This window comes from Cherax quadricarinatus, chromosome 100, assembly GCF_038502225.1.
Source record: "Cherax quadricarinatus isolate ZL_2023a chromosome 100, ASM3850222v1, whole genome shotgun sequence".
In the NCBI taxonomy this organism is placed as follows: Eukaryota; Metazoa; Arthropoda; class Malacostraca; order Decapoda; family Parastacidae; genus Cherax; species Cherax quadricarinatus.
In genome coordinates, this window is record NC_091391.1 from 1,771,821 (window position 1) to 1,798,397 (window position 26,577).

Sequence of the window (26,577 nt, forward strand, 5' to 3'; positions counted from 1 at the left end):
CGTCCAGTATTGGGCCCCTACTTAAACAAGATGGGTCCTACACAGATGACAGCAAGGAAATGAGTGAGCTACTCAAGTCCCAATATGACTCAGTTTTTAGCAAGCCGCTAACCAGACTGAGAGTCGAAGATCAAAATGAATTTTTTATGAGAGAGCCACAAAATTTGATTAACACAAGCCTATCCGATGTTATCCTGACGCCAAATGACTTCGAACAGGCGATAAATGACATGCCCATGCACTCTGCCCCAGGGCCAGACTCATGGAACTCTGTGTTCATCAAGAACTGCAAGAAGCCCCTATCACGAGCCTTTTCCATCCTATGGAGAGGGAGCATGGACACGGGGGTCGTCCCTCAGTTACTAAAAACAACAGACATAGCCCCACTCCACAAAGGGGGCAGTAAAGCAACAGCAAAGAACTACAGACCAATAGCACTAACATCCCATATCATAAAAATCTTTGAAAGGGTCCTAAGAAGCAAGATCACCACCCATCTAGAAACCCATCAGTTACACAACCCAGGGCAACATGGGTTTAGAACAGGTCGCTCCTGTCTGTCTCAACTACTGGATCACTACGACAAGGTCCTAAATGCACTAGAAGACAAAAAGAATGCAGATGTAATATATACAGACTTTGCAAAAGCCTTCGACAAGTGTGACCATGGCGTAATAGCGCACAAAATGCGCACTAAAGGAATAACAGGAAAAGTTGGTCGATGGATCTATAATTTCCTCACTAACAGAACACAGAGAGTAGTCGTCAACAGAGTAAAGTCCGAGGCAGCTACGGTGAAAAGCTCTGTTCCACAAGGCACAGTACTAGCTCCCATCTTGTTCCTCATCCTCATATCCGACATAGACAAGGATGTCAGCCACAGCACCGTGTCTTCCTTTGCAGATGACACCCGAATCTGCATGACAGTGTCTTCCATTGCAGACACTGCAAGGCTCCAGGCGGACATCAACCAAATCTTTCAGTGGGCTGCAGAAAACAATATGAAGTTCAACGATGAGAAATTTCAATTACTCAGATATGGTAAACATGAGGAAATTAAATCTTCATCAGAGTACAAAACAAATTCTGGCCACAAAATAGAGCGAAACACCAACGTCAAAGACCTGGGAGTGATTATGTCGGAGGATCTCACCTTCAAGGACCATAACATTGTATCAATCGCATCTGCTAGAAAAATGACAGGATGGATAATGAGAACCTTCAAAACTAGGGAGGCCAAGCCCATGATGACACTCTTCAGGTCACTTGTTCTATCTAGGCTGGAATATTGCTGCACTCTAACAGCACCTTTCAAGGCAGGTGAAATTGCCGACCTAGAAAATGTACAGAGAACTTTCACGGCACGCATAACGGAGATAAAACACCTCAATTACTGGGAGCGCTTGAGGTTTCTAAACCTGTATTCCCTGGAACGCAGGAGGGAGAGATACATGATTATATACACCTGGAAAATCCTAGAGGGACTAGTACCGAACTTGCACACGAAAATCACTCACTACGAAAGCAAAAGACTTGGCAGACGATGCACCATCCCCCCAATGAAAAGCAGGGGTGTCACTAGCACGTTAAGAGACCATACAATAAGTGTCAGGGGACCGAGACTGTTCAACTGCCTCCCAGCACACATAAGGGGGATTACCAACAGACCCCTGGCAGTCTTCAAGCTGGCACTGGACAAGCACCTAAAGGCAGTTCCTGATCAGCCGGGCTGTGGCTCGTACGTTGGTTTGCGTGCAGCCAGCAGCAACAGCCTGGTTGATCAGGCGCTGATCCACCAGGAGGCCTGGTCACAGACCGGGCCGCGGGGGCGTTGACCCCCGAAACTCTCTCCAGGTAAACTCCAGGTAAACTACTTCACTTGCTAGGCTATTCCACTTGCTGACAACTCTATGACTGAAGAAATACTTCCTAACGTCCCTGTGACTCGTCTGAGTCTTCAGCTTCCAATTGTGACCCCTTGTCCCTGTGTCCCCTCTCTGGAACATCCTATCTCTGTCCACCTTGTCTATTCCCCGCAGTATCTTGTACGTCGTTATCATGTCTCCCCTGACCCTTCAGTCCTCCAGTGTCGTCGGTCCGATTTCCCTTAACCTTTCCTCGTACGACATTCCCCTGAGCTCTGGGACTAGCCTTGTTGCAAACCTTTGTACTTTCTCTAACTTCTTGACGTGCTTGACCAGGTGTGGGTTCCAGACTGGCGCTGCATACTCCAGTATGGGCCTAACATACACAGTGTACAGTGTCTTGAACGATTCCTTATTAAGGTATCGGAACGCTATTCTCAGGTTTGCCAGGCGCCCGTATGCTGCAGCGGTTATTTGGTTGATGTGTGCCTCCGGTGATGTGCTCAGTGTTATGGTCACCCCAAGGTCTTTCTCCCTGAGTGAGGTCTGTAGTCTTTGTCCACCTAGCCTATACTCTGTCTGCGGTCTTCTTTGCCCCTCCCCAATCTTCATGACTTTGCATTTGGCTGGATTGAATTCGAGAAGCCAGTTGCTGGACCACATGTCCAGCCTGTCCAGGTCTCTTTGCAGTCCTGCCTCATCCTCGTCCGATTTAATTCTTCTCATCAACTTCACGTCATCTGCGAACAGGGACCCTTCAGAATCTATTCCTTCCATCATGTCGTTCACATATATCAAAAATAGCACTGGTCCTAGAACTGACCCCTGTGGGACCCCGCTCGTAACAGGCGCCCACTGTGATACCTCTTCACGTACCATGACTCGTTGCTGCCTCCCTGTTAGGTATTCCCTTATCCATTGCAGTGCCCTTCCTTTTACGTGTGCCTGATCCTCCAGCTTCTGCACTAATCTCTTGTGGGGAACTGTGTCAAAGGCCTTCCTGCAGTCTAGGAAAACGCAATCTACCCACCCCTCTCTCTCGTGTCTTACTTCTGTTACCTTGTCATAAAACTCCAGGAGGTTTGTGATACAAGATTTGCCTTCCATGAACCCATGCTGGTTTTCATTTATAATCTTGTTCCGTTCCAGGTGTTTGACCACTCTCCTTCTGATTATCTTCTCCATGACTTTGCACACAATACATGTCAGAGACACAGGTCTGTAGTTTAGTGCCTCGTTTCTGTTTCCTTTCTTAAATATGGGGACTACATTAGCTGTCTTCCATTTCTCAGGTAGTTGCCCAGTTTCAAGGGATGTGTTGAAGATTGTGGTTAGAGGCACACACAGCATCTCTGCTCCTTCTCTAAGGACCCATGGGGAGATGTTGTCCGGTCCCATCGCCTTTGAGGTGTCAAGGTCACTTAAGAGCTTCTTCACCTCCTCCTCAGTTGTTCGTATGTCATCCAACACTTGTTGGTATATTCCCTCTTGATGTTCCCTTCTGTGCTGTGTGTGTGTGTGTACTCACCTAATTGTGGTTGCAGGGGTCGAGTACTAGCTCCTGGCCCTGCGTGTGTGTATACTCACCTAATTGTGGTTGCTGGGGTCGAGTACTAGCTCCTGGCCCTGTGTGTGTGTGTGTGTGTACTCACCTAATTGTGGTTGCAGGGGTCGAGTACTAGCTCCTGGCCCTGCGTGTGTGTGTGTGTACTCACCTAGCTGAGGTTGCAGGGGTCGAGTCATAGCTCCTGGCCCTGTTTGTGTGTGTGTGTACTCACCTAGCTGACGTTGCAGGGGTCGAGTCCAAGCTCCTGGCCCCGCCTCTTCACTGATCGCTACTAGGTCACTCTCCCTGAACCGTAAGCTTTATCATACCTCTGCTTAAAGCTATGTATGGATCCTGCCTCCACTACATCGCTGTGTGTGTGTACTCACCTAATTGTGGTTGCGGGGGTCGAGTCATAGCTCCTGGCCCCCGCCTCTTCACCCTGTGAACTCCAGATAAAACGTAAACCCACCCTAGTCTTTTAAACCTTCGTAGAAATTATTATTATTATTATTATTATTGTTATTATTATTATTATTATTATTATTATTATTATTAATATTATTATTATTATCCAGTAGGAGGAAGATAATTCAAGTTTGTCCGAAATATTTTACCCAACTATTGGCTTTACTATTTAAGTAACCACTAGCATAAAAAAAACACAAAAAAATTCCTTTTCGAAAATAAACATTTCTGATGAAATGATGACATATTTCATTTTTAATTTTCATTTATTTATTTTTTTATTCGTGAACGCGAGAGGAAACAAGATGGCGGCGCTGGCCAGGCTGAGCAAGACGGCTTTTAGGCTTAATAATGGCGTTTTAAAGGCCGGTAATGGTGCTTTAGTGGCCAGTAATGGCGTCTTGGTGCCCAGGGCAGTGAGGGTAGTGGGTATATCCACGTCCAAGAAGAACAAGGACACCGTGACGGTCACGGACGCTGTGGTGGAGCAGCTCAAAGTTAAGACTGAAGAAACAACTGTGACTAAGGTACTGCTGCCCTTGTAGGTTTAGCGCTTCTTGATTATAATGTTGGCACGGTTACTGTTGGCACGGTTACTGTTGGCACGGTTACTGTTGGCACAGTTACTGTTGGCAAAGTTACTGTTGGCAAAGTTACTGTTGGCACAGTTACTGTTGGCACAGTTACTGTTGGCACGGTTACTGTTGGCATGGTTACTGTTGGCACAGTTACTGTTGTCACAGTTGCTGTTGGCACGGTTACTGTTGGCACGGTTACTGTTGGCAAAGTTACTGTTGTCACAGTTACTGTTGGCAAAGTTACTGTTGTCACAGTTACTGTTGGCAAAGTTACTGTTGTCAGTTACTGTTGGCACGGTTACTGTTGGCACAGTTACTGTTGGCAAAGTTACTGTTGGCACAGTTACTGTTGGCAAAGTTACTGTTGGCACAGTTACTGTTGGCACAGTTGCTGTTGGCAAAGTTACTGTTGGCACAGTTACTGTTGGCACAGTTACTGTTGGCACAGTTACTGTTGTCACAGCTACTGTTGGCACGGTTACTGTTGGCACAGTTACTGTTGGCACAGTTACTGTTGGCAAAGTTACTGTTGGCAAAGTTACTGTTGGCACAGTTACTGTTGGCACGGTTACTGTTGGCATGGTTACTGTTGGCACGGTTACTGTTGGCAAAGTTACTGTTGTCACAGTTACTGTTGGCAAAGTTACTGTTGTCACAGTTACTGTTGGCACGGTTACTGTTGGCACGGTTACTGTTGGCAAAGTTACTGTTGGCAAAGTTACTGTTGGCACAGTTACTGTTGGCACAGTTACTGTTGGCACAGTTGCTGTTGGCAAAGTTACTGTTGGCACAGTTACTGTTGGCACAGTTACTGTTGGCAAAGTTACTGTTGTCACAGCTACTGTTGGCACGGTTACTGTTGGCACAGTTACTGTTGTCACAGTTACTGTTGTCAGTTACTGTTGTCACTGTTACTGTTGTCACAGTGTTACTGTTGTCACAGTTACTGTTATTCTTGCTACCTGACAACTTCATATATACACTGTAATAGGTACTATAGTTACTGTTGTCACAGTTACTGTTGTCAGTTACTGTTATTCTTGCTACCTGACAACTTCATATATACACTGTAATAGGTACTATAGTTACTGTTGTCACAGTTACTGTTATTCTTGCTACCTGACAACTTCATATATACACTGTAATAGGTACTATAGTTACTGTTGTCACAGTTACTGTTGTCAGTTACTGTTATTCTTGCTACCTGACAACTTCATATATACACTGTAATAGGTACTATAGTTACTGTTGTCACAGTTACTGTTATTCTTGCTACCTGACAACTTCATATATACACTGTAATAGGTACTATAGTTACTGTTGTCACAGTTACTGTTATTCTTGCTACCTGACAACTTCATATATACACTGTAATAGGTACTATAGTTACTGTTGTCAGTTACTGTTATTCTTGCTACCTGACAACTTCATATATACACTGTAATAGGTACTATAGTTACTGTTGTCACAGTTACTGTTGTCACAGTTACTGTTGTCAGTTACTGTTATTCTTGCTACCTGACAACTTCATATATACACTGTAATAGGTACTATAGTTTATACTTGGAGGTTCGACATATTAATCTTCTAAATTTAACTACATTTTTATTTATATATTTCAGAACTGGATCAGTTGGGGCTTCAGTTACGACTCGGAAGTGGAAGACAACACAGTAATGCATCTCACGTTCTTCTTCGGTGTAACTCTGTGTATGGTGACTATAGGATTCGTCTGGGCTTACCTGCCAGATTTCAGGTTCGACTACTAATGACTCACGAAATCATAACAGGATTTCGAAATATGGAACGGGTGGGGTTTGAACCCTTGACCTGGAGTTTTACTAGTCGCTCGCCATGGGTTTAAACTCCACTCATTCCATGGTTTGGTTAGACTACTAATGTGTCCTGAAGGCTGTTACGACCTTATGCTATACAGTCAGGTCTCGATTACTGCAAATAATGAATCCTGTGAAGTGGTCGTATTATTCAAATTTGCACTGTTTAAATTATATATAATTTCTGCTTACGAATCGAAGAGTTTGTGGAAAAACTAAAATTAATTATTGTTATAATCATGGGGGAGCATTAAACCCATAGGGATTATATGTTGCCTGTAAGGGAAAGGGATGGAAGGTATTCAGGCTCAATTCAGGGAACTGGAGCATAGATCAAATTCCCTAGATCAAGAGCCCCTGACCAGCATGAAGGAACCTCCCTTGAAGGGCTAGCATCAATTAATTTTGCAGTGAATTAAAATTTACACTGTTTGAGTTCACACTAATCAAGACCACCTTGACGTACGACGGTTCGACGTGTAATATTTTGACTTTACGATGGTGAAAAGCAATTACTCTAGAGATGAATCTCAAGATAATTACCCAGCATGAAGGCGGCAAGTCCGTAACTTGTATTCATTTATTTACTCTTCAATGCTGGTATTTATTTAGTTACAGTAATTATCTGTTTATTTACTTATTCAATGATAGTAGTTATTTATTTACTAAGCATATTGTGTTCGACTTTGCTATTTTTGACTTACAGTGAGTTTCTCAGAATGTAACCCTACAATGTTTTTACTTACAAAGTCATAATATTGGTCTTCGAAGACCTCACAATGTACATTCAAATTGTTTGTTTATTTACCTCTATCTTCAATTTGAGGATTAATTGTAACTTTTTTAGAATTACACCATGGTAGAAATTTCTTATGATTACTGGTGTAAAATATACAGTAGAACAGGTCTCAAACATGTACCTTTGAAATACCTTTGAAGTTTCAAGAGTCTCTCAACTATGGGCCAGGCTTGTCCAGCTCGTACTGTATATTGTTCTGCAGGAAGTACAAATTACCCATTGTAGTATCTATTTGTCCTGAATTTATTATTTATTACTGCAGAATGATCGATTGGGCACAGCGTGAAGGGTACTTGGAGTTGCGCCGGAGGGAAGCAGAAGGCCTACCACTAATCGACCCCAACCTTATTAGTATTGAGAAGATAGAACTACCATTGGATGAAGAACTTGGAGATACAGAGATCATTATCTGAGAGAATTTCAGGCCTATACTGACTTTGTTTCACATTTTTTGGTATGCCTGTAAATATTTATATTGGATTATAATTCAAAAAGTAATATCTTCTTGGTTTGTAAATATTAATGTTTAAAATAAAACTGTGTGTGCTCTTATCAGTTTTATTTGATTACTTTCCATATCATATAATACAGTGGAACCTCAGATTTCGTCCTTAATCCATTCCAGAAGGTCGGTCTAAATCCAAAACAGACGAAAACCGAAGCAATATTTCCCATAAGAAATAATATAAATACAATTAATCCATTCCAGACACCCAAAAATATTAACAAAAAATACATTTTTTAAAGAATAATTATAGTTTTACATACAGAAAACGATGGGAAAGGAATATAAATGACTAATGAGATATATAAATGAACATTTAACATCATTGAAGGCTCTTGTTGGGGTATGGACGGCAAGGAGGGGAGAGTGATGAATGGTTTGAAAAACCGACAAGTTGAAGATTGAGACACTTATGCAGCATATGGGAATCTTTATTCAGGAAACGTTTCGCCACACAGTGGCTTCATCAGTCCAATACAAAGAGGAAGGCGTAAGGAAAGGAGGAGTATGAGGTAATCAGTCCCTCAGCCTGGAGTCGATGTGTTCAGTCCATCAATCTTGTAGAATGTACCATTCTACAAGATTGATGGACTGAACACATCGACTCCAGGCTGAGGGACTGATTACCTCATACTCCTCCTTTCCTTACGCCTTCCTCTTTGTATTGGACTGATGAAGCCACTGTGTGGCGAAACGTTTCCTGAATAAAGATTCCCATATGCTGCATAAGTGTCTCAATCTTCAAGGAGGGGAGAGGGAGGAGGCGAGGTTATTGTTTTGAAGGGGAATCCTCCTCCATAAGGACTTCAGGTATCAAAGCCCTATCTGGGGTTACTTCCCTTTTTTGTCTTTTACTGGCACAAGGACCAGCTTGAGAGTCACTGTACCTCTGTCACACTAAAAATCTGTCCAGAGAGCTCTGTTTCTGGCATCTCTTTAAGATTTGCCTAAAATGGGACAAGGTATTGTCAGTGAGCATGTTGCAGATATGGCTTGTATCAGCATGGTCAGGGTGATATTTTTCCACAAAAGTTTGCACCTCATTCCACTTTGCACAAATGTCCTTAATCACTGAAGAAGACCTCTTCCCCTCTCTCTTCCTCCTCCTCTGGAGCAATTTCCTCAGCTGTGGTCAGTTGCTGTTCCAGATGAAGGTCTTGCAGCTCTTCAGTGGTTAGCTCTTCACTGTGGTCCTCCACCAATTCTTCCACATCCTGGCCACTCACATCCAACCCCATGGACTTCCCCAGAGACACTATAGATTCCACAACAAGCAGAGGGTCGAGAGGGTCAGCCTCAAACCCTTCAAAATCTTTGTTGAGGACACATTCTGGCCACAATTTTCTCCAAGCAGAGTTCAAAGCCCTGGAAGTCACTCCCTGCCAAGTCTTACCTATAAGGCTTATGCAATGGAAGATATTGAAGTGATCCCTCCAGAACTCTCTTAGGGTCAATTCAATGTCTGAGGTCACTTCAAAGCACCTTTGAAACATTGCTTTCGTGAATAGTTTTTTGAAATTAGAAATGACCTGCTGATCCGTGGGCTGGATGAGAGGAGTGGTGTTAGGAGGCAAGAACTTCACTGTTATAAAATGGAAGTCCCTAAACAACTGATCTTCCAAGTTTGGAGGATGAGCAGGAGCACTGTCCAGTACCAAGAGGCACTTGAGCAGCAATTTATTTTCCTGGAGGTATTTTTTCACACTCGGGCCAAAAAATTAATGGACCCAATCAATGAAAATTAGCCCGTGACTCATGCCTTATTATTAGCTTTCCACAGCGCACAATTTACTCTTGACAACATTATTCTTCTTGAAAACACTGGGATTTTCAGAGTGATACAACAGTAAAGGCTTCACTCTGAAATCCCCACTAATATTACCACAGAACAAAAGAGTTAGCCTGTCTTTCATAGGCTTGTGTCCTGGCAGTCTCTTTTCCTCCTGCATGATGTAGGTCCTCTTTAGCATTTTCTTCCAAAAAATGCCTGTTTCGTGACAACTAAAGACATGTTGAGTGATGAATCCTTCAGCCTCTACGTACTCCTTGAATTCGTGAATGAATTCTTCGGCTGTACATATGTCTGAACTTGCAGCTTCACCATGTCTTACCACACTGTGTATGCCACAACACTTCTTGAAGTGCACACACCCATTCTCTCATGTGTAGGCAACTCAGGCATATCGTACCAATGTTGAATGAATGACAAATGAAACACATATATATATACGTTTGGGACGCTACATGAGAGAATGTGTACATATACATTTGGACCGTTTAAGGATTTTATACTCCACATCACTGCAGTACAGTGGACCCCCGGTATTCGATATTAATCCATTCCTGAGAGCTCATCGAATACCAATAATATCGAAAACCGAATCAATTTTCCTCATAAGAAATAATGGAAATCAAATTAATCCGTGCAAGACACCCAAAAGTATTAAAAAAAAAATGTTACTACATGAAACATTAAGTTTAATGCAAGAGAATCATTACAATAACAATAAAATAATTGACACTTATCTTTAATGAAGATCTGGTGATGATTGATGGGATGGGAGGAGGGGAGAGGTGTTAGTGTTTAGAAGGGGAATCCCCTTCCATTAGGACTTGAGGTAGCAAGTCCTTTTCTGGGGCTACTTCCCTTCTTTTAATGCCACTAGGACCAGCTTCAGAGTCACTGGACTTCTGTCACACAACATATCTGTCCATAGAGGTCTGTACCTCTTGTTCCTTTATGACTTTCCTAAAGTGTTTCACAACATTGTCAGTGTAATAGTCACCAGCACGGCTTGCAATAGCTGTGTTAGGGTGATTGTCATCCATAAAGGTTTGCACTTCAACCCACTGTGCACACATTTCCTTAATTTTTGAAGTAGGCACAATGGATTCCACAACTGGCATAGGCTTCTCAGGGTTAGCCCCAAACCCTTCAAAATCTTTCTTAATTTCCATACTAATTCTCAGCCTTTTTACCACAGGGTTGGCACTAGAAGCTTTCTTGGGGCCTATGGTGACTTATTTTGCAGAAACAAGCACCAAAAACAGTGATAATATGGATAATATGGAATGTACTGAATGTATCCTTAGATGCGCGCACACTGGCTGGCTTGTAAACACTGGCACACACGGGGCAGTTCAGACCACATGTGGACAGGTCTCGTACGAATCGTATCGAATACCGAGGAAAATTTTTTGCGATATAATGCATCGAATACCGGATTTATCGAATACCGATGCCATCGAATACTGGGGGTCCACTGTAAACTGTTATGTGCTCAAAATCACTGAAGTAAATTGTTCAGTATTAAACATCACTACAGTTGTCATTCATCACTACAGGATGCTGTCAATCATCACTACAAGATGCTGTCAGTCATCACTACAGGATGCTGTCATTCTTCACTACAGGATGCTGTCATTCATCACTACAGGATGCTGTCAGTCATCACTACAGGATGCTGCCATTCATCACTACAGGATGCTGTCAATCATCACTACAGGATGCTGTCAGTCATCACTAAAGGATGCTGTCATTCTTCACTACAGGATGCTGTCAGTCATCACTAAAGGATGCTGTCAGTCATCACTAAAGGATGCTGTCATTCTTCACTACAGGATGCTGTCAGTCATCACTAAAGGATGCTGTCATTCTTCACTACAGGATGCTGTCAGTCATCACTACAGGATGCTGTCAGTCATCACTACAGGATGCTGTCATTCTTCACTACAGGATGCTGTCAGTCATCACTACAGGATGCTGTCATTCTTCACTACAGGATGCTATCATTCTTCACTACAGGATGCTGTCAGTCATCACTAAAGGATGGTGTCATTCATCACCACAGTCAGCTTCACTACATTACTATTAACCCGTAAACGGTCCAAGCAGATCTATGTTCACATGTGTAGTGCTACAAAAGTAGATCTAAGCTTTTATTTACATATTTTCACAATATAACAAAAAAAAAAAGTATATCAAAGTTTTTTAAACATTTTCAAATGTAAAAAAACAAAAAGAAGATCTACTTTTTTTTACATATTTTCAAATGTTGAAAAAACGTATATATACGTTTGAACCGTTTACGGGTTAAAGAACCTTGAAGTAATATACTGTAGTTAAGACCTTGAAGTAATATAATATATTTAAGACCTTCAAGTACTATATTTAGGACCTTGAAGTACTATAATATAGTTAAGACACTGAAGGAGTGAAATCCTTGAGTGTGTCTAACTATAAGTGTATAGTCTAAGGTGAAGTAACTCAGAGACTTACTATAACAGTACTAAATATCTTCTGCTCTTCGAGGGTAAGAAATACTTAAGGAGTGAATTCCTTCAGTGTAACTAACTATATTATAAGTGTATAGTCTAAAGTGAAGTACCTCAGAGACTTACTATAACAGTATTAAATATCTTCTGCTCTTCGAGGGTAAGAAATACTGAAGGAGTGAACTCCTTCAGTGTGACTATATTATAAGTGTATAGTCTAAAGTGAAGTACCTCAGAGACTTACTATAACAGTACTAAATATCTTCTGCTCTTCGAGGGTAAGAAATACTGGAGTGAACTCCTTCAGTGTGACTATATTATAAGTGTATAGTCTAAGGTGAAGTACCTCAGAGACTTACTATAACAGTACTAAATATCTTCTGCTCTTCGAGGGTAAGAAACCGTCCTCCAAAGATATAATCTTTAGTTGAAGACTAAGTGAAAGTCCAGAAGAACATCTTGAAACACAAGAGTCGCCACCTGGAAGACCTCAATATGAAGAAATACGAGGAGAACATGTTGGTGGTCCTTGGATGTGAAAGAAACTACGTAGGCAGAGAAAGCTTTGAAAGCTTCTTGAAGGAAAATATTCTTATTTCCAAAGATCCTGAAGATTTTGTTTTCCGGATGGAATTAACTCAAGTACATGCAAAATACGAAGTCGAGGAAGGACTACGACTTGCTAATTCTATGGACTTTGGGAAACACTTAAGCACTTCTGGCATAGGCATCAAGAGAATGAGTGCCAGGTATAACTTTGAGTATGCCTATCAAGGAATGAGATGGATTGATACTTCTGGTAAAACTATTTATGAACGTAGTGTTAAGAGAAAAAAGCCTCTATTGGATGAAATTTCCCGAAAAAAACAAAAACTAGTAGACAGCAAAATGAAGAAGGAACAGGAAAAAACTAAAAGAGAAGAAAAAAGAATGGAGAAGGAAGGTGAGGAAGATTCAAGCAGTGACAAGGAACTGCCACCTTCCACAACTGAACCAGAAGTACAGACTGAGGAGGAATCTAACAAGGTCACAAGTCAGAAAACTACTACTGACAATGATTCTCTGATAAGTAATTACTTAAACAACTTTATAGTTTCTACTGGAGCAGCAGCTGAGTCAGAAGAACAGCGAGAACAGGAGACCTTCATTCAAGGGCTTCTCTTCCCTGACAAACCACCAAAAGAACAGCAAGAACAGGAGACCTTCATTGAGGAGCTTCTCTTCCCTGACAAACCACCAAAAGAACAGCAAGAACTGGAGACCTTCATTGAGGAGCTTCTCTTCCCTGACAAACCACCAAATCCTGTAGGAGAAACAACTCCACCTGTCAACTTTGACACAAAGCCAGAGTCTGTACAGGAAACCCAAGATTATGATTTCGACCTGGATGCTCTCTTTCATTGAATCAATCCTTCTGGGCCGCTATCACTCGTAGTAACCAAGCAAGAACTACATCCACTGAAGAAGACCACAAAAAATATATGAGGATATTTTCAAAATTGAAAATTTTATTTTTAAAAATTTTTAAGAAGATATTATTATTTTTTAAATGAAAGGACTGATTTTAGTTGAGGTGATAGTATAATAATTATATAATGGAGTCTGTCTGTGTGAATAGTCCATGTTAAGACCTTGAAGTACTATAATATAGTTAAGACACTGAAGGAGTGAAATCCTTGAGTGTGTCTAACTATAAGTGTATAGTCTAAGGTGAAGTAACTCAGAGACTTACTATAACAGTACTAAATATCTTCTGCTCTTCGAGGGTAAGAAATACTTAAGGAGTGAATTCCTTCAGTGTAACTAACTATATTATAAGTGTATAGTCTAAAGTGAAGTACCTCAGAGACTTACTATAACAGTATTAAATATCTTCTGCTCTTCGAGGGTAAGAAATACTGAAGGAGTGAACTCCTTCAGTGTGACTATATTATAAGTGTATAGTCTAAAGTGAAGTACCTCAGAGACTTACTATAACAGTACTAAATATCTTCTGCTCTTCGAGGGTAAGAAACCGTCCTCCAAAGATATAATCTTTAGTTGAAGACTAAGTGAAAGTCCAGAAGAACATCTTGAAACACAAGAGTCGCCACCTGGAAGACCTCAATATGAAGAAATACGAGGAGAACATGTTGGTGGTCCTTGGATGTGAAAGAAACTACGTAGGCAGAGAAAGCTTTGAAAGCTTCTTGAAGGAAAATATTCTTATTTCCAAAGATCCTGAAGATTTTGTTTTCCGGATGGAATTAACTCAAGTACATGCAAAATACGAAGTCGAGGAAGGACTACGACTTGCTAATTCTATGGACTTTGGGAAACACTTAAGCACTTCTGGCATAGGCATCAAGAGAATGAGTGCCAGGTATAACTTTGAGTATGCCTATCAAGGAATGAGATGGATTGATACTTCTGGTAAAACTATTTATGAACGTAGTGTTAAGAGAAAAAAGCCTCTATTGGATGAAATTTCCCGAAAAAAACAAAAACTAGTAGACAGCAAAATGAAGAAGGAACAGGAAAAAACTAAAAGAGAAGAAAAAAGAATGGAGAAGGAAGGTGAGGAAGATTCAAGCAGTGACAAGGAACTGCCACCTTCCACAACTGAACCAGAAGTACAGACTGAGGAGGAATCTAACAAGGTCACAAGTCAGAAAACTACTACTGACAATGATTCTCTGATAAGTAATTACTTAAACAACTTTATAGTTTCTACTGGAGCAGCAGCTGAGTCAGAAGAACAGCGAGAACAGGAGACCTTCATTCAAGGGCTTCTCTTCCCTGACAAACCACCAAAAGAACAGCAAGAACAGGAGACCTTCATTGAGGAGCTTCTCTTCCCTGACAAACCACCAAAAGAACAGCAAGAACTGGAGACCTTCATTGAGGAGCTTCTCTTCCCTGACAAACCACCAAATCCTGTAGGAGAAACAACTCCACCTGTCAACTTTGACACAAAGCCAGAGTCTGTACAGGAAACCCAAGATTATGATTTCGACCTGGATGCTCTCTTTCATTGAATCAATCCTTCTGGGCCGCTATCACTCGTAGTAACCAAGCAAGAACTACATCCACTGAAGAAGACCACAAAAAATATATGAGGATATTTTCAAAATTGAAAATTTTATTTTTAAAAATTTTTAAGAAGATATTATTATTTTTTAAATGAAAGGACTGATTTTAGTTGAGGTGATAGTATAATAATTATATAATGGAGTCTGTCTGTGTGAATAGTCCATGTTAAGACCTTGAAGTACTATAATATAGTTAAGACACTGAAGGAGTGAAATCCTTGAGTGTGTCTAACTATAAGTGTATAGTCTAAGGTGAAGTAACTCAGAGACTTACTATAACAGTACTAAATATCTTCTGCTCTTCGAGGGTAAGAAATACTTAAGGAGTGAATTCCTTCAGTGTAACTAACTATATTATAAGTGTATAGTCTAAACTGAAGTACCTCAGAGACTTACTATAACAGTATTAAATATCTTCTGCTCTTCGAGGGTAAGAAATACTGAAGGAGTGAACTCCTTCAGTGTGACTATATTATAAGTGTATAGTCTAAAGTGAAGTACCTCAGAGACTTACTATAACAGTACTAAATATCTTCTGCTCTTCGAGGGTAAGAAATACTGAAGGAGTGAACTCCTTCAGTGTGACTATATTATAAGTGTATAGTCTAAGGTGAAGTACCTCAGAGACTTACTATAACAGTACTAAATATCTTCTGCTCTTCGAGGGTAAGAAACCGTCCTCCAAAGATATTATCTTTAGTTGAAGACTAAGTGAAAGTCCAGAAGAACATCTTGAAACACAAGAGTCGCCAGCTGGAAGACCTCAATATGAAGAAATACGAGGAGAACATGTTGGTGGTCCTTGGATGTGAAAGAAACTACGTAGGCAGAGAAAGCTTTGAAAGCTTCTTGAAGGAAAATATTCTTATTTCCAAAGATCCTGAAGATTTTGTTTTCCGGATGGAATTAACTCAAGTACATGCAAAATACGAAGTCGAGGAAGGACTACGACTTGCTAATTCTATGGACTTTGGGAAACACTTAAGCACTTCTGGCATAGGCATCAAGAGAATGAGTGCCAGGTATAACTTTGAGTATGCCTATCAAGGAATGAGATGGATTGATACTTCTGGTAAAACTATTTATGAACGTAGTGTTAAGAGAAAAAAGCCTCTATTGGATGAAATTTCCCGAAAAAAACAAAAACTAGTAGACAGCAAAATGAAGAAGGAACAGGAAAAAACTAAAAGAGAAGAAAAAAGAATGGAGAAGGAAGGTGAGGAAGATTCAAGCAGTGACAAGGAACTGCCACCTTCCACAACTGAACCAGAAGTACAGACTGAGGAGGAATCTAACAAGGTCACAAGTCAGAAAACTACTACTGACAATGATTCTCTGATAAGTAATTACTTAAACAACTTTATAGTTTCTACTGGAGCAGCAGCTGAGTCAGAAGAACAGCGAGAACAGGAGACCTTCATTCAAGGGCTTCTCTTCCCTGACAAACCACCAAAAGAACAGCAAGAACAGGAGACCTTCATTGAGGAGCTTCTCTTCCCTGACAAACCACCAAAAGAACAGCAAGAACTGGAGACCTTCATTGAGGAGCTTCTCTTCCCTGACAAACCACCAAATCCTGTAGGAGAAACAACTCCACCTGTCAACTTTGACACAAAGCCAGAGTCTGTACAGGAAACCCAAGATTATGATTTCGACCTGGATGCTCTCTTTCATTGAATCAATCCTTCTGGGCCGCTATCACTCGTAGTAACCAAGCAAGAACTACATCCACTGAAGAAGACCACAAAAAATATATGAGGATATTTTCAAAATTGAAAATTTTATTTTTAAAAATTTTTAAGAAGATATTATTATTTTTTAAATGAAAGGACTGATTTTAGTTGAGGTGATAGTATAATAATTATATAATGGAGTCTGTCTGTGTGAATAGTCCATGTTAAGACCTTGAAGTACTATAATATAGTTAAGACACTGAAGGAGTGAAATCCTTGAGTGTGTCTAACTATAAGTGTATAGTCTAAGGTGAAGTAACTCAGAGACTTACTATAACAGTACTAAATATCTTCTGCTCTTCGAGGGTAAGAAATACTTAAGGAGTGAATTCCTTCAGTGTAACTAACTATATTATAAGTGTATAGTCTAAACTGAAGTACCTCAGAGACTTACTATAACAGTATTAAATATCTTCTGCTCTTCGAGGGTAAGAAATACTGAAGGAGTGAACTCCTTCAGTGTGACTATATTATAAGTGTATAGTCTAAAGTGAAGTACCTCAGAGACTTACTATAACAGTACTAAATATCTTCTGCTCTTCGAGGGTAAGAAATACTGGAGTGAACTCCTTCAGTGTGACTATATTATAAGTGTATAGTCTAAGGTGAAGTACCTCAGAGACTTACTATAACAGTACTAAATATCTTCTGCTCTTCGAGGGTAAGAAACCGTCCTCCAAAGATATAATCTTTAGTTGAAGACTAAGTGAAAGTCCAGAAGAACATCTTGAAACACAAGAGTCGCCACCTGGAAGACCTCAATATGAAGAAATACGAGGAGAACATGTTGGTGGTCCTTGGATGTGAAAGAAACTACGTAGGCAGAGAAAGCTTTGAAAGCTTCTTGAAGGAAAATATTCTTATTTCCAAAGATCCTGAAGATTTTGTTTTCCGGATGGAATTAACTCAAGTACATGCAAAATACGAAGTCGAGGAAGGACTACGACTTGCTAATTCTATGGACTTTGGGAAACACTTAAGCACTTCTGGCATAGGCATCAAGAGAATGAGTGCCAGGTATAACTTTGAGTATGCCTATCAAGGAATGAGATGGATTGATACTTCTGGTAAAACTATTTATGAACGTAGTGTTAAGAGAAAAAAGCCTCTATTGGATGAAATTTCCCGAAAAAAACAAAAACTAGTAGACAGCAAAAAGAAGAAGGAACAGGAAAAAACTAAAAGAGAAGAAAAAAGAATGGAGAAGGAAGGTGAGGAAGATTCAAGCAGTGACAAGGAACTGCCACCTTCCACAACTGAACCAGAAGTACAGACTGAGGAGGAATCTAACAAGGTCACAAGTCAGAAAACTACTACTGACAATGATTCTCTGATAAGTAATTACTTAAACAACTTTATAGTTTCTACTGGAGCAGCAGCTGAGTCAGAAGAACAGCGAGAACAGGAGACCTTCATTCAGGGGCTTCTCTTCCCTGACAAACCACCAAAAGAACAGCAAGAACAGGAGACCTTCATTGAGGAGCTTCTCTTCCCTGACAAACCACCAAAAGAACAGCAAGAACTGGAGACCTTCATTGAGGAGCTTCTCTTCCCTGACAAACCACCAAATCCTGTAGGAGAAACAACTCCACCTGTCAACTTTGACACAAAGCCAGAGTCTGTACAGGAAACCCAAGATTATGATTTCGACCTGGATGCTCTCTTTCATTGAATCAATCCTTCTGGGCCGCTATCACTCGTAGTAACCAAGCAAGAACTACATCCACTGAAGAAGACCACAAAAAATATATGAGGATATTTTCAAAATTGAAAATTTTATTTTTAAAAATTTTTAAGAAGATATTATTATTTTTTAAATGAAAGGACTGATTTTAGTTGAGGTGATAGTATAATAATTATATAATGGAGTCTGTCTGTGTGAATAGTCCATGTTAAGACCTTGAAGTACTATAATATAGTTAAGACACTGAAGGAGTGAAATCCTTGAGTGTGTCTAACTATAAGTGTATAGTCTAAGGTGAAGTAACTCAGAGACTTACTATAACAGTACTAAATATCTTCTGCTCTTCGAGGGTAAGAAATACTTAAGGAGTGAATTCCTTCAGTGTAACTAACTATATTATAAGTGTATAGTCTAAACTGAAGTACCTCAGAGACTTACTATAACAGTATTAAATATCTTCTGCTCTTCGAGGGTAAGAAATACTGAAGGAGTGAACTCCTTCAGTGTGACTATATTATAAGTGTATAGTCTAAAGTGAAGTACCTCAGAGACTTACTATAACAGTACTAAATATCTTCTGCTCTTCGAGGGTAAGAAATACTGAAGGAGTGAACTCCTTCAGTGTGACTATATTATAAGTGTATAGTCTAAGGTGAAGTACCTCAGAGACTTACTATAACAGTACTAAATATCTTCTGCTCTTCGAGGGTAAGAAACCGTCCTCCAAAGATATAATCTTTAGTTGAAGACTAAGTGAAAGTCCAGAAGAACATCTTGAAACACAAGAGTCGCCACCTGGAAGACCTCAATATGAAGAAATACGAGGAGAACATGTTGGTGGTCCTTGGATGTGAAAGAAACTACGTAGGCAGAGAAAGCTTTGAAAGCTTCTTGAAGGAAAATATTCTTATTTCCAAAGATCCTGAAGATTTTGTTTTCCGGATGGAATTAACTCAAGTACATGCAAAATACGAAGTCGAGGAAGGGCTACGACTTGCTAATTCTATGGACTTTGGGAAACACTTAAGCACTTCTGGCATAGGCATCAAGAGAATGAGTGCCAGGTATAACTTTGAGTATGCCTATCAAGGAATGAGATGGATTGATACTTCTGGTAAAACTATTTATGAACGTAGTGTTAAGAGAAAAAAGCCTCTATTGGATGAAATTTCCCGAAAAAAACAAAAACTAGTAGACAGCAAAAAGAAGAAGGAACAGGAAAAAACTAAAAGAGAAGAAAAAAGAATGGAGAAGGAAGGTGAGGAAGATTCAAGCAGTGACAAGGAACTGCCACCTTCCACAACGGAACCAGAAGTACAGACTGAGGAGGAATCTAACAAGGTCACAAGTCAGAAAACTACTACTGACAATGATTCTCTGATAAGTAATTACTTAAACAACTTTATAGTTTCTACTGGAGCAGCAGCTGAGTCAGAAGAACAGCGAGAACAGGAGACCTTCATTCAGGGGCTTCTCTTCCCTGACAAACCACCAAAAGAACAGCAAGAACAGGAGACCTTCATTGAGGAGCTTCTCTTCCCTGACAAACCACCAAAAGAACAGCAAGAACTGGAGACCTTCATTGAGGAGCTTCTCTTCCCTGACAAACCACCAAATCCTGTAGGAGAAACAACTCCACCTGTCAACTTTGACACAAAGCCAGAGTCTGTACAGGAAACCCAAGATTATGATTTCGACCTGGATGCTCTCTTTCATTGAATCAATCCTTCTGGGCCACTATCACTCGTAGTAACCAAGCAAGAACTACATCCACTGAAGAAGACCACAAAAAATATATGAGGATATTTTCAAAATTGAAAATTTTATTTTTAAAAATTTTTAAGAAGATATTATTATTTTTTAAATGAAAGGACTGATTTTAGTTGAGGTGATAGTATAATAATTATATAATGGAGTCTGTCTGTGTGAATAGTCCATGTTAAGACCTTGAAGTACTATAATATAGTTAAGACACTGAAGGAGTGAAATCCTTGAGTGTGTCTAACTATAAGTGTATAGTCTAAGGTGAAGTAACTCAGAGACTTACTATAACAGTACTAAATATCTTCTGCTCTTCGAGGGTAAGAAATACTTAAGGAGTGAATTCCTTCAGTGTAACTAACTATATTATAAGTGTATAGTCTAAACTGAAGTACCTCAGAGACTTACTATAACAGTATTAAATATCTTCTGCTCTTCGAGGGTAAGAAATACTGAAGGAGTGAACTCCTTCAGTGTGACTATATTATAAGTGTATAGTCTAAAGTGAAGTCCCTCAGAGACTTACTATAACAGTACTAAATATCTTCTGCTCTTCAAGGGTAAGAAATACTGGAGTGAACTCCTTCAGTGTGACTATATTATAAGTGTATAGTCTAAGGTGAAGTACCTCAGAGACTTACTATAACAGTACTAAATATCTTCTGCTCTTCGAGGGTAAGAAACCGTCCTCCAAAGATATAATCTTTAGTTGAAGACTAAGTGAAAGTCCAGAAGAACATCTTGAAACACAAGAGTCGCCACCTGGAAGACCTCAATATGAAGAAATACGAGGAGAACATGTTGGTGGTCCTTGGATGTGAAAGAAACTACGTAGGCAGAGAAAGCTTTGAAAGCTTCTTGAAGGAAAATATTCTTATTTCCAAAGATCCTGAAGATTTTGTTTTCCGGATGGAATTAACTCAAGTACATGCAAAATACGAAGTCGAGGAAGGACTACGACTTGCTAATTCTATGGACTTTGGGAAACACTTAAGCACTTCTGGCATAGGCATCAAGAGAATGAGTGCCAGGTATAACTTTGAGTATGCCTATCAAGGAATGAGATGGATTGATACTTCTGGTAAAACTATTTATGAACGTAGTGTTAAGAGAAAAAAGCCTCTATTGGATGAAATTTCCCGAAAAAAACAAAAACTAGTAGACAGCAAAAAGAAGAAGGAACAGGAAAAAACTAAAAGAGAAGAAAAAAGAATGGAGAAGGAAGGTGAGGAAGATTCAAGCAGTGACAAGGAACTGCCACCTTCCACAACTGAACCAGAAGTACAGACTGAGGAGGAATCTAACAAGGTCACAAGTCAGAAAACTACTACTGACAATGATTCTCTGATAAGTAATTACTTAAACAACTTTATAGTTTCTACTGGAGCAGCAGCTGAGTCAGAAGAACAGCGAGAACAGGAGACCTTCATTCAGGGGCTTCTCTTCCCTGACAAACCACCAAAAGAACAGCAAGAACAGGAGACCTTCATTGAGGAGCTTCTCTTCCCTGACAAACCACCAAAAGAACAGCAAGAACTGGAGACCTTCATTGAGGAGCTTCTCTTCCCTGACAAACCACCAAATCCTGTAGGAGAAACAACTCCACCTGTCAACTTTGACACAAAGCCAGAGTCTGTACAGGAAACCCAAGATTATGATTTCGACCTGGATGCTCTCTTTCATTGAATCAATCCTTCTGGGCCGCTATCACTCGTAGTAACCAAGCAAGAACTACATCCACTGAAGAAGACCACAAAAAATATATGAGGATATTTTCAAAATTGAAAATTTTATTTTTAAAAATTTTTAAGAAGATATTATTATTTTTTAAATGAAAGGACTGATTTTAGTTGAGGTGATAGTATAATAATTATATAATGGAGTCTGTCTGTGTGAATAGTCCATGTTAAGACCTTGAAGTACTATAATATAGTTAAGACACTGAAGGAGTGAAATCCTTGAGTGTGTCTAACTATAAGTGTATAGTCTAAGGTGAAGTAACTCAGAGACTTACTATAACAGTACTAAATATCTTCTGCTCTTCGAGGGTAAGAAATACTTAAGGAGTGAATTCCTTCAGTGTAACTAACTATATTATAAGTGTATAGTCTAAACTGAAGTACCTCAGAGACTTACTATAACAGTATTAAATATCTTCTGCTCTTCGAGGGTAAGAAATACTGAAGGAGTGAACTCCTTCAGTGTGACTATATTATAAGTGTATAGTCTAAACTGAAGTACCTCAGAGACTTACTATAACAGTACTAAATATCTTCTGCTCTTCGAGGGTAAGAAATACTGAAGGAGTGAACTCCTTCAGTGTGACTATATTATAAGTGTATAGTCTAAGGTGAAGTACCTCAGAGACTTACTATAACAGTACTAAATATCTTCTGCTCTTCGAGGGTAAGAAACCGTCCTCCAAAGATATAATCTTTAGTTGAAGACTAAGTGAAAGTCCAGAAGAACATCTTGAAACACAAGAGTCGCCACCTGGAAGACCTCAATATGAAGAAATACGAGGAGAACATGTTGGTGGTCCTTGGATGTGAAAGAAACTATGTAGGCAGAGAAAGCTTTGAAAGCTTCTTGAAGGAAAATATTCTTATTTCCAAAGATCCTGAAGATTTTGTTTTCCGGATGGAATTAACTCAAGTACATGCAAAATACGAAGTCGAGGAAGGACTACGACTTGCTAATTCTATGGACTTTGGGAAACACTTAAGCACTTCTGGCATAGGCATCAAGAGAATGAGTGCCAGGTATAACTTTGAGTATGCCTATCAAGGAATGAAATGGATTGATACTTCTGGTAAAACTATTTATGAACGTAGTGTTAAGAGAAAACAGCCTCTATTGGATGAAATTTCCCGAAAAAAACAAAAACTAGTAGACAGCAAAAAGAAGAAGGAACAGGAAAAAACTAAAAGAGAAGAAAAAAGAATGGAGAAGGAAGGTGAGGAAGATTCAAGCAGTGACAAGGAACTGCCACCTTCCACAACTGAACCAGAAGTACAGACTGAGGAGGAATCTAACAAGGTCACAAGTCAGAAAACTACTACTGACAATGATTCTCTGATAAGTAATTACTTAAACAACTTTATAGTTTCTACTGGAGCAGCAGCTGAGTCAGAAGAACAGCGAGAACAGGAGACCTTCATTCAGGGGCTTCTCTTCCCTGACAAACCACCAAAAGAACAGCAAGAACAGGAGACCTTCATTGAGGAGCTTCTCTTCCCTGACAAACCACCAAAAGAACAGCAAGAACTGGAGACCTTCATTGAGGAGCTTCTCTTCCCTGACAAACCACCAAATCCTGTAGGAGAAACAACTCCACCTGTCAACTTTGACACAAAGCCAGAGTCTGTACAGGAAACCCAAGATTATGATTTCGACCTGGATGCTCTCTTTCATTGAATCAATCCTTCTGGGCCACTATCACTCAGGTCAGGGGTTTCAAATAGAGTTAGAGCTAAAGAAGGAGTAGCAATAATGTTGAAGGATAAGCTATGGCAGGAAAAGAGGGACTATAAATGTATTAATTCAAGGATTATGTGGAGTAAAATAAAGATTGGATGTGAAAAGTGGGTTATAATAAGCGTGTATGCACCTGGAGAAGAGAGAAGTGTAGAGGAGAGAGAGAGATTTTGGGAAATGTTGAGTGAATGCGTGGGGAGTTTTGAATCAAGTGTGAGAGTAATGGTGGTTGGGGATTTCAATGCTAAAGTGGGTAAAAATGTTATGGAAGGAGTAGTAGGTAAATTTGGGGTGCCAGGGGTAAATGTAAATGGGGAGCCTTTAATTGAGCTATGTGTAGAAAGAAATTTGGTAATAAGTAATACATATTTTATGAAAAAGAGGATAAATAAATATACAAGGTATGATGTAGCACGTAATGAAAGTAGTTTATTAGATTATGTATTGGTGGATAAAAGGTTGATGGGTAGGCTCCAGGATGTACATGTTTATAGAGGGGCAACTGATATATCGGATCATTATTTAGTTGTAGCTACAGTTAGAGTAAGAGGTAGATGGGAAAAGAGAAAGGTGGCAACAACAAGTAAGAGGGAGGTGAAAGTGTATAAACTAAGGGAGGAGGAAGTTCGGGTGAGATATAAGCGACTATTGGCAGAAAGGTGGGCTAGTGCAAAGATGAGTAGTGGGGGGGTTGAAGAGGGTTGGAATAGTTTTAAAAATGCAGTATTAGAATGTGGGGCAGAAGTTTGTGGTTATAGGAGGGTGGGGGCAGGAGGAAAGAGGAGTGATTGGTGGAATGATGAAGTAAAGGGTGTGATAAAAGAGAAAAAGGTAGCTTATGAGAGGTTTTTACAAAGCAGAAGTGTTATAAGAAGAGCAGAGTATATGGAGAGTAAAAGAAAGGTAAAGAGAGTGGTGAGAGAGTGCAAAAGGAGAGCAGATGATAGAGTGGGAGAGGCACTGTCAAGAAATTTTAATGAAAATAAGAAAAAATTTTGGAGTGAGTTAAACAAGTTAAGAAAGCCTAGGGAAAAATATGGATTTGTCAGTTAAAAACAGAGTAGGGGAGTTAGTAGATGGGGAGATGGAGGTATTGGGTAGATGGCGAGAATATTTTGAGGAACTTTTAAATGTTAAGGAAGAAACAGAGGCAGTAATTTCATGCACTGGTCAGGGAGGTATACCATCTTTTAGGAGTGAAGAAGAGCAGAATGTAAGTGTGGGGGAGGTACGTGAGGCATTACGTAAAATGAAAGGGGGTAAAGCAGCTGGAACTGATGGGATCATGACAGAAATGTTAAAAGCAGGGGGGGATATAGTGTTGGAGTGGTTGGTACTTTTGTTTAATAAATGTATGAAAGAGGGGAAGGTACCTAGGGATTGGCAGAGAGCATGTATAGTCCCTTTATATAAAGGGAAAGGGGACAAAAGAGACTGTAAAAATTATAGAGGAATAAGCTTACTGAGTATACCAGGAAAAGTGTACGGTAGGGTTATAATTGAAAGAATTAGAGGTAAGACAGAATGTAGGATTGCGGATGAGCAAGGAGGTTTTAGAGTGGGTAGGGGATGTGTAGATCAGGTGTTTACATTGAAGCATATATGTGAACAGTATTTAGATAAAGATAGGGAAGTTTTTATTGCATTTATGGATTTAGAAAAGGCATATGATAGAGTGGATAGAGGAGCAATGTGGCAGATGTTGCAAGTATATGGAATAGGTGGTAAGTTATTAAATGCTGTAAAGAGTTTTTATGAGGATAGTGAGGCTCAGGTTAGGGTGTGTAGAAGAGAGGGAGACTACTTCCCGGTAAAAGTAGGTCTTAGACAGGGATGTGTAATGTCACCATGGTTGTTTAATATATTTATAGATGGGGTTGTAAAGGAAGTAAATGCTAGGGTGTTTGGGAGAGGGGTGGGATTAAATTATGGGGAATCAAATTCAAAATGGGAATTGACACAGTTACTTTTTGCTGATGATACTGTGCTTATGGGAGATTCTAAAGAAAAATTGCAAAGGTTAGTGGATGAGTTTGGGAATGTGTGTAAAGGTAGAAAGTTGAAAGTGAACATAGAAAAGAGTAAGGTGATGAGGGTGTCAAATGATTTAGATAAAGAAAAATTGGATATCAAATTGGGGAGGAGGAGTATGGAAGAAGTGAATGTTTTCAGATACTTGGGAGTTGACGTGTTGGCGGATGGATTTATGAAGGATGAGGTTAATCATAGAATTGATGAGGGAAAAAAGGTGAGTGGTGCATTGAGGTATATGTGGAGTCAAAAAACGTTATCTATGGAGGCAAAGAAGGGAATGTATGAAAGTATAGTAGTACCAACACTCTTATATGGGTGTGAAGCTTGGGTGGTAAATGCAGCAGCGAGGAGACAGTTGGAGGCAGTGGAGATGTCCTGTTTAAGGGCAATGTGTGGTGTAAATATTATGCAGAAAATTTGGAGTGTGGAAATTAGGAGAAGGTGTGGAGTTAATAAAAGTATTAGTCAGAGGGCAGAAGAGGGGTTGTTGAGGTGGTTTGGTCATTTAGAGAGAATGGATCAAAGTAGAATGACATGGAAAGCATATAAATCTATAGGGGAAGGAAGGCGGGGTAGGGGTCGTCCTCGAAAGGGTTGGAGAGAGGGGGTAAAGGAGGTTTTGTGGGTAAGGGGCTTGGACTTCCAGCAAGCGTGCATGAGCGTGTTAGATAGGAGTGAATGGAGACGAATGGTACTTGGGACCTGATGATCTGCTGGAGTGTGAGCAGGGTAATATTTAGTGAAGGGATTCAGGGAAACCGGTTATTTTCATATAGTCGGACTTGAGTCCTGGAAATGGGAAGTACAATGCCTGCACTTTAAAGGAGGGGTTTGGGATATTGGCAGTTTGGAGGGATATGTTGTGTATCTTTATATGTGTATGCTTCTAGACTGTTGTATTCTGAGCACCTCTGCAAAAACAGTGATAATGTGCGAGTGTGGTGAA

At 39.9% G+C, this 26,577-nt stretch overlaps 1 protein-coding gene across 1 annotated transcript; it reads left to right on the forward strand.

Annotated features, from left to right (window-relative positions):
• The first annotated feature begins 4,174 nt into the window (after positions 1–4,174).
• LOC128704688 (NADH dehydrogenase [ubiquinone] 1 beta subcomplex subunit 11, mitochondrial) lies at positions 4,175–7,640 on the forward strand. The gene is made up of 3 exons (XM_053799836.2): positions 4,175–4,406; positions 6,080–6,213; positions 7,354–7,640. The coding sequence occupies exons 1-3, from the start codon at positions 4,185–4,187 to the stop codon at positions 7,502–7,504; spliced, it is 507 nt and encodes a 168-aa protein (XP_053655811.2). The 5' UTR covers positions 4,175–4,184; the 3' UTR covers positions 7,505–7,640.
• The last annotated feature ends 18,937 nt before the right edge of the window (positions 7,641–26,577 follow it).

Bases quoted from the DNA above. Each gene is read 5' to 3' on its own strand.
- LOC128704688 (XM_053799836.2), top strand. From the start codon at position 4,185: ATGGCGGCGCTGGCCAGGCTGAGCAAGACGGCTTTTAGGCTTAATAAT. The intron at 4,407-6,079 runs GTACTGCTGCCC...TATATATTTCAG, and splicing joins AAGAAACAACTGTGACTAAG to AACTGGATCAGTTGGGGCTT. The intron at 6,214-7,353 runs GTTCGACTACTA...TTATTACTGCAG, and splicing joins GCTTACCTGCCAGATTTCAG to AATGATCGATTGGGCACAGC.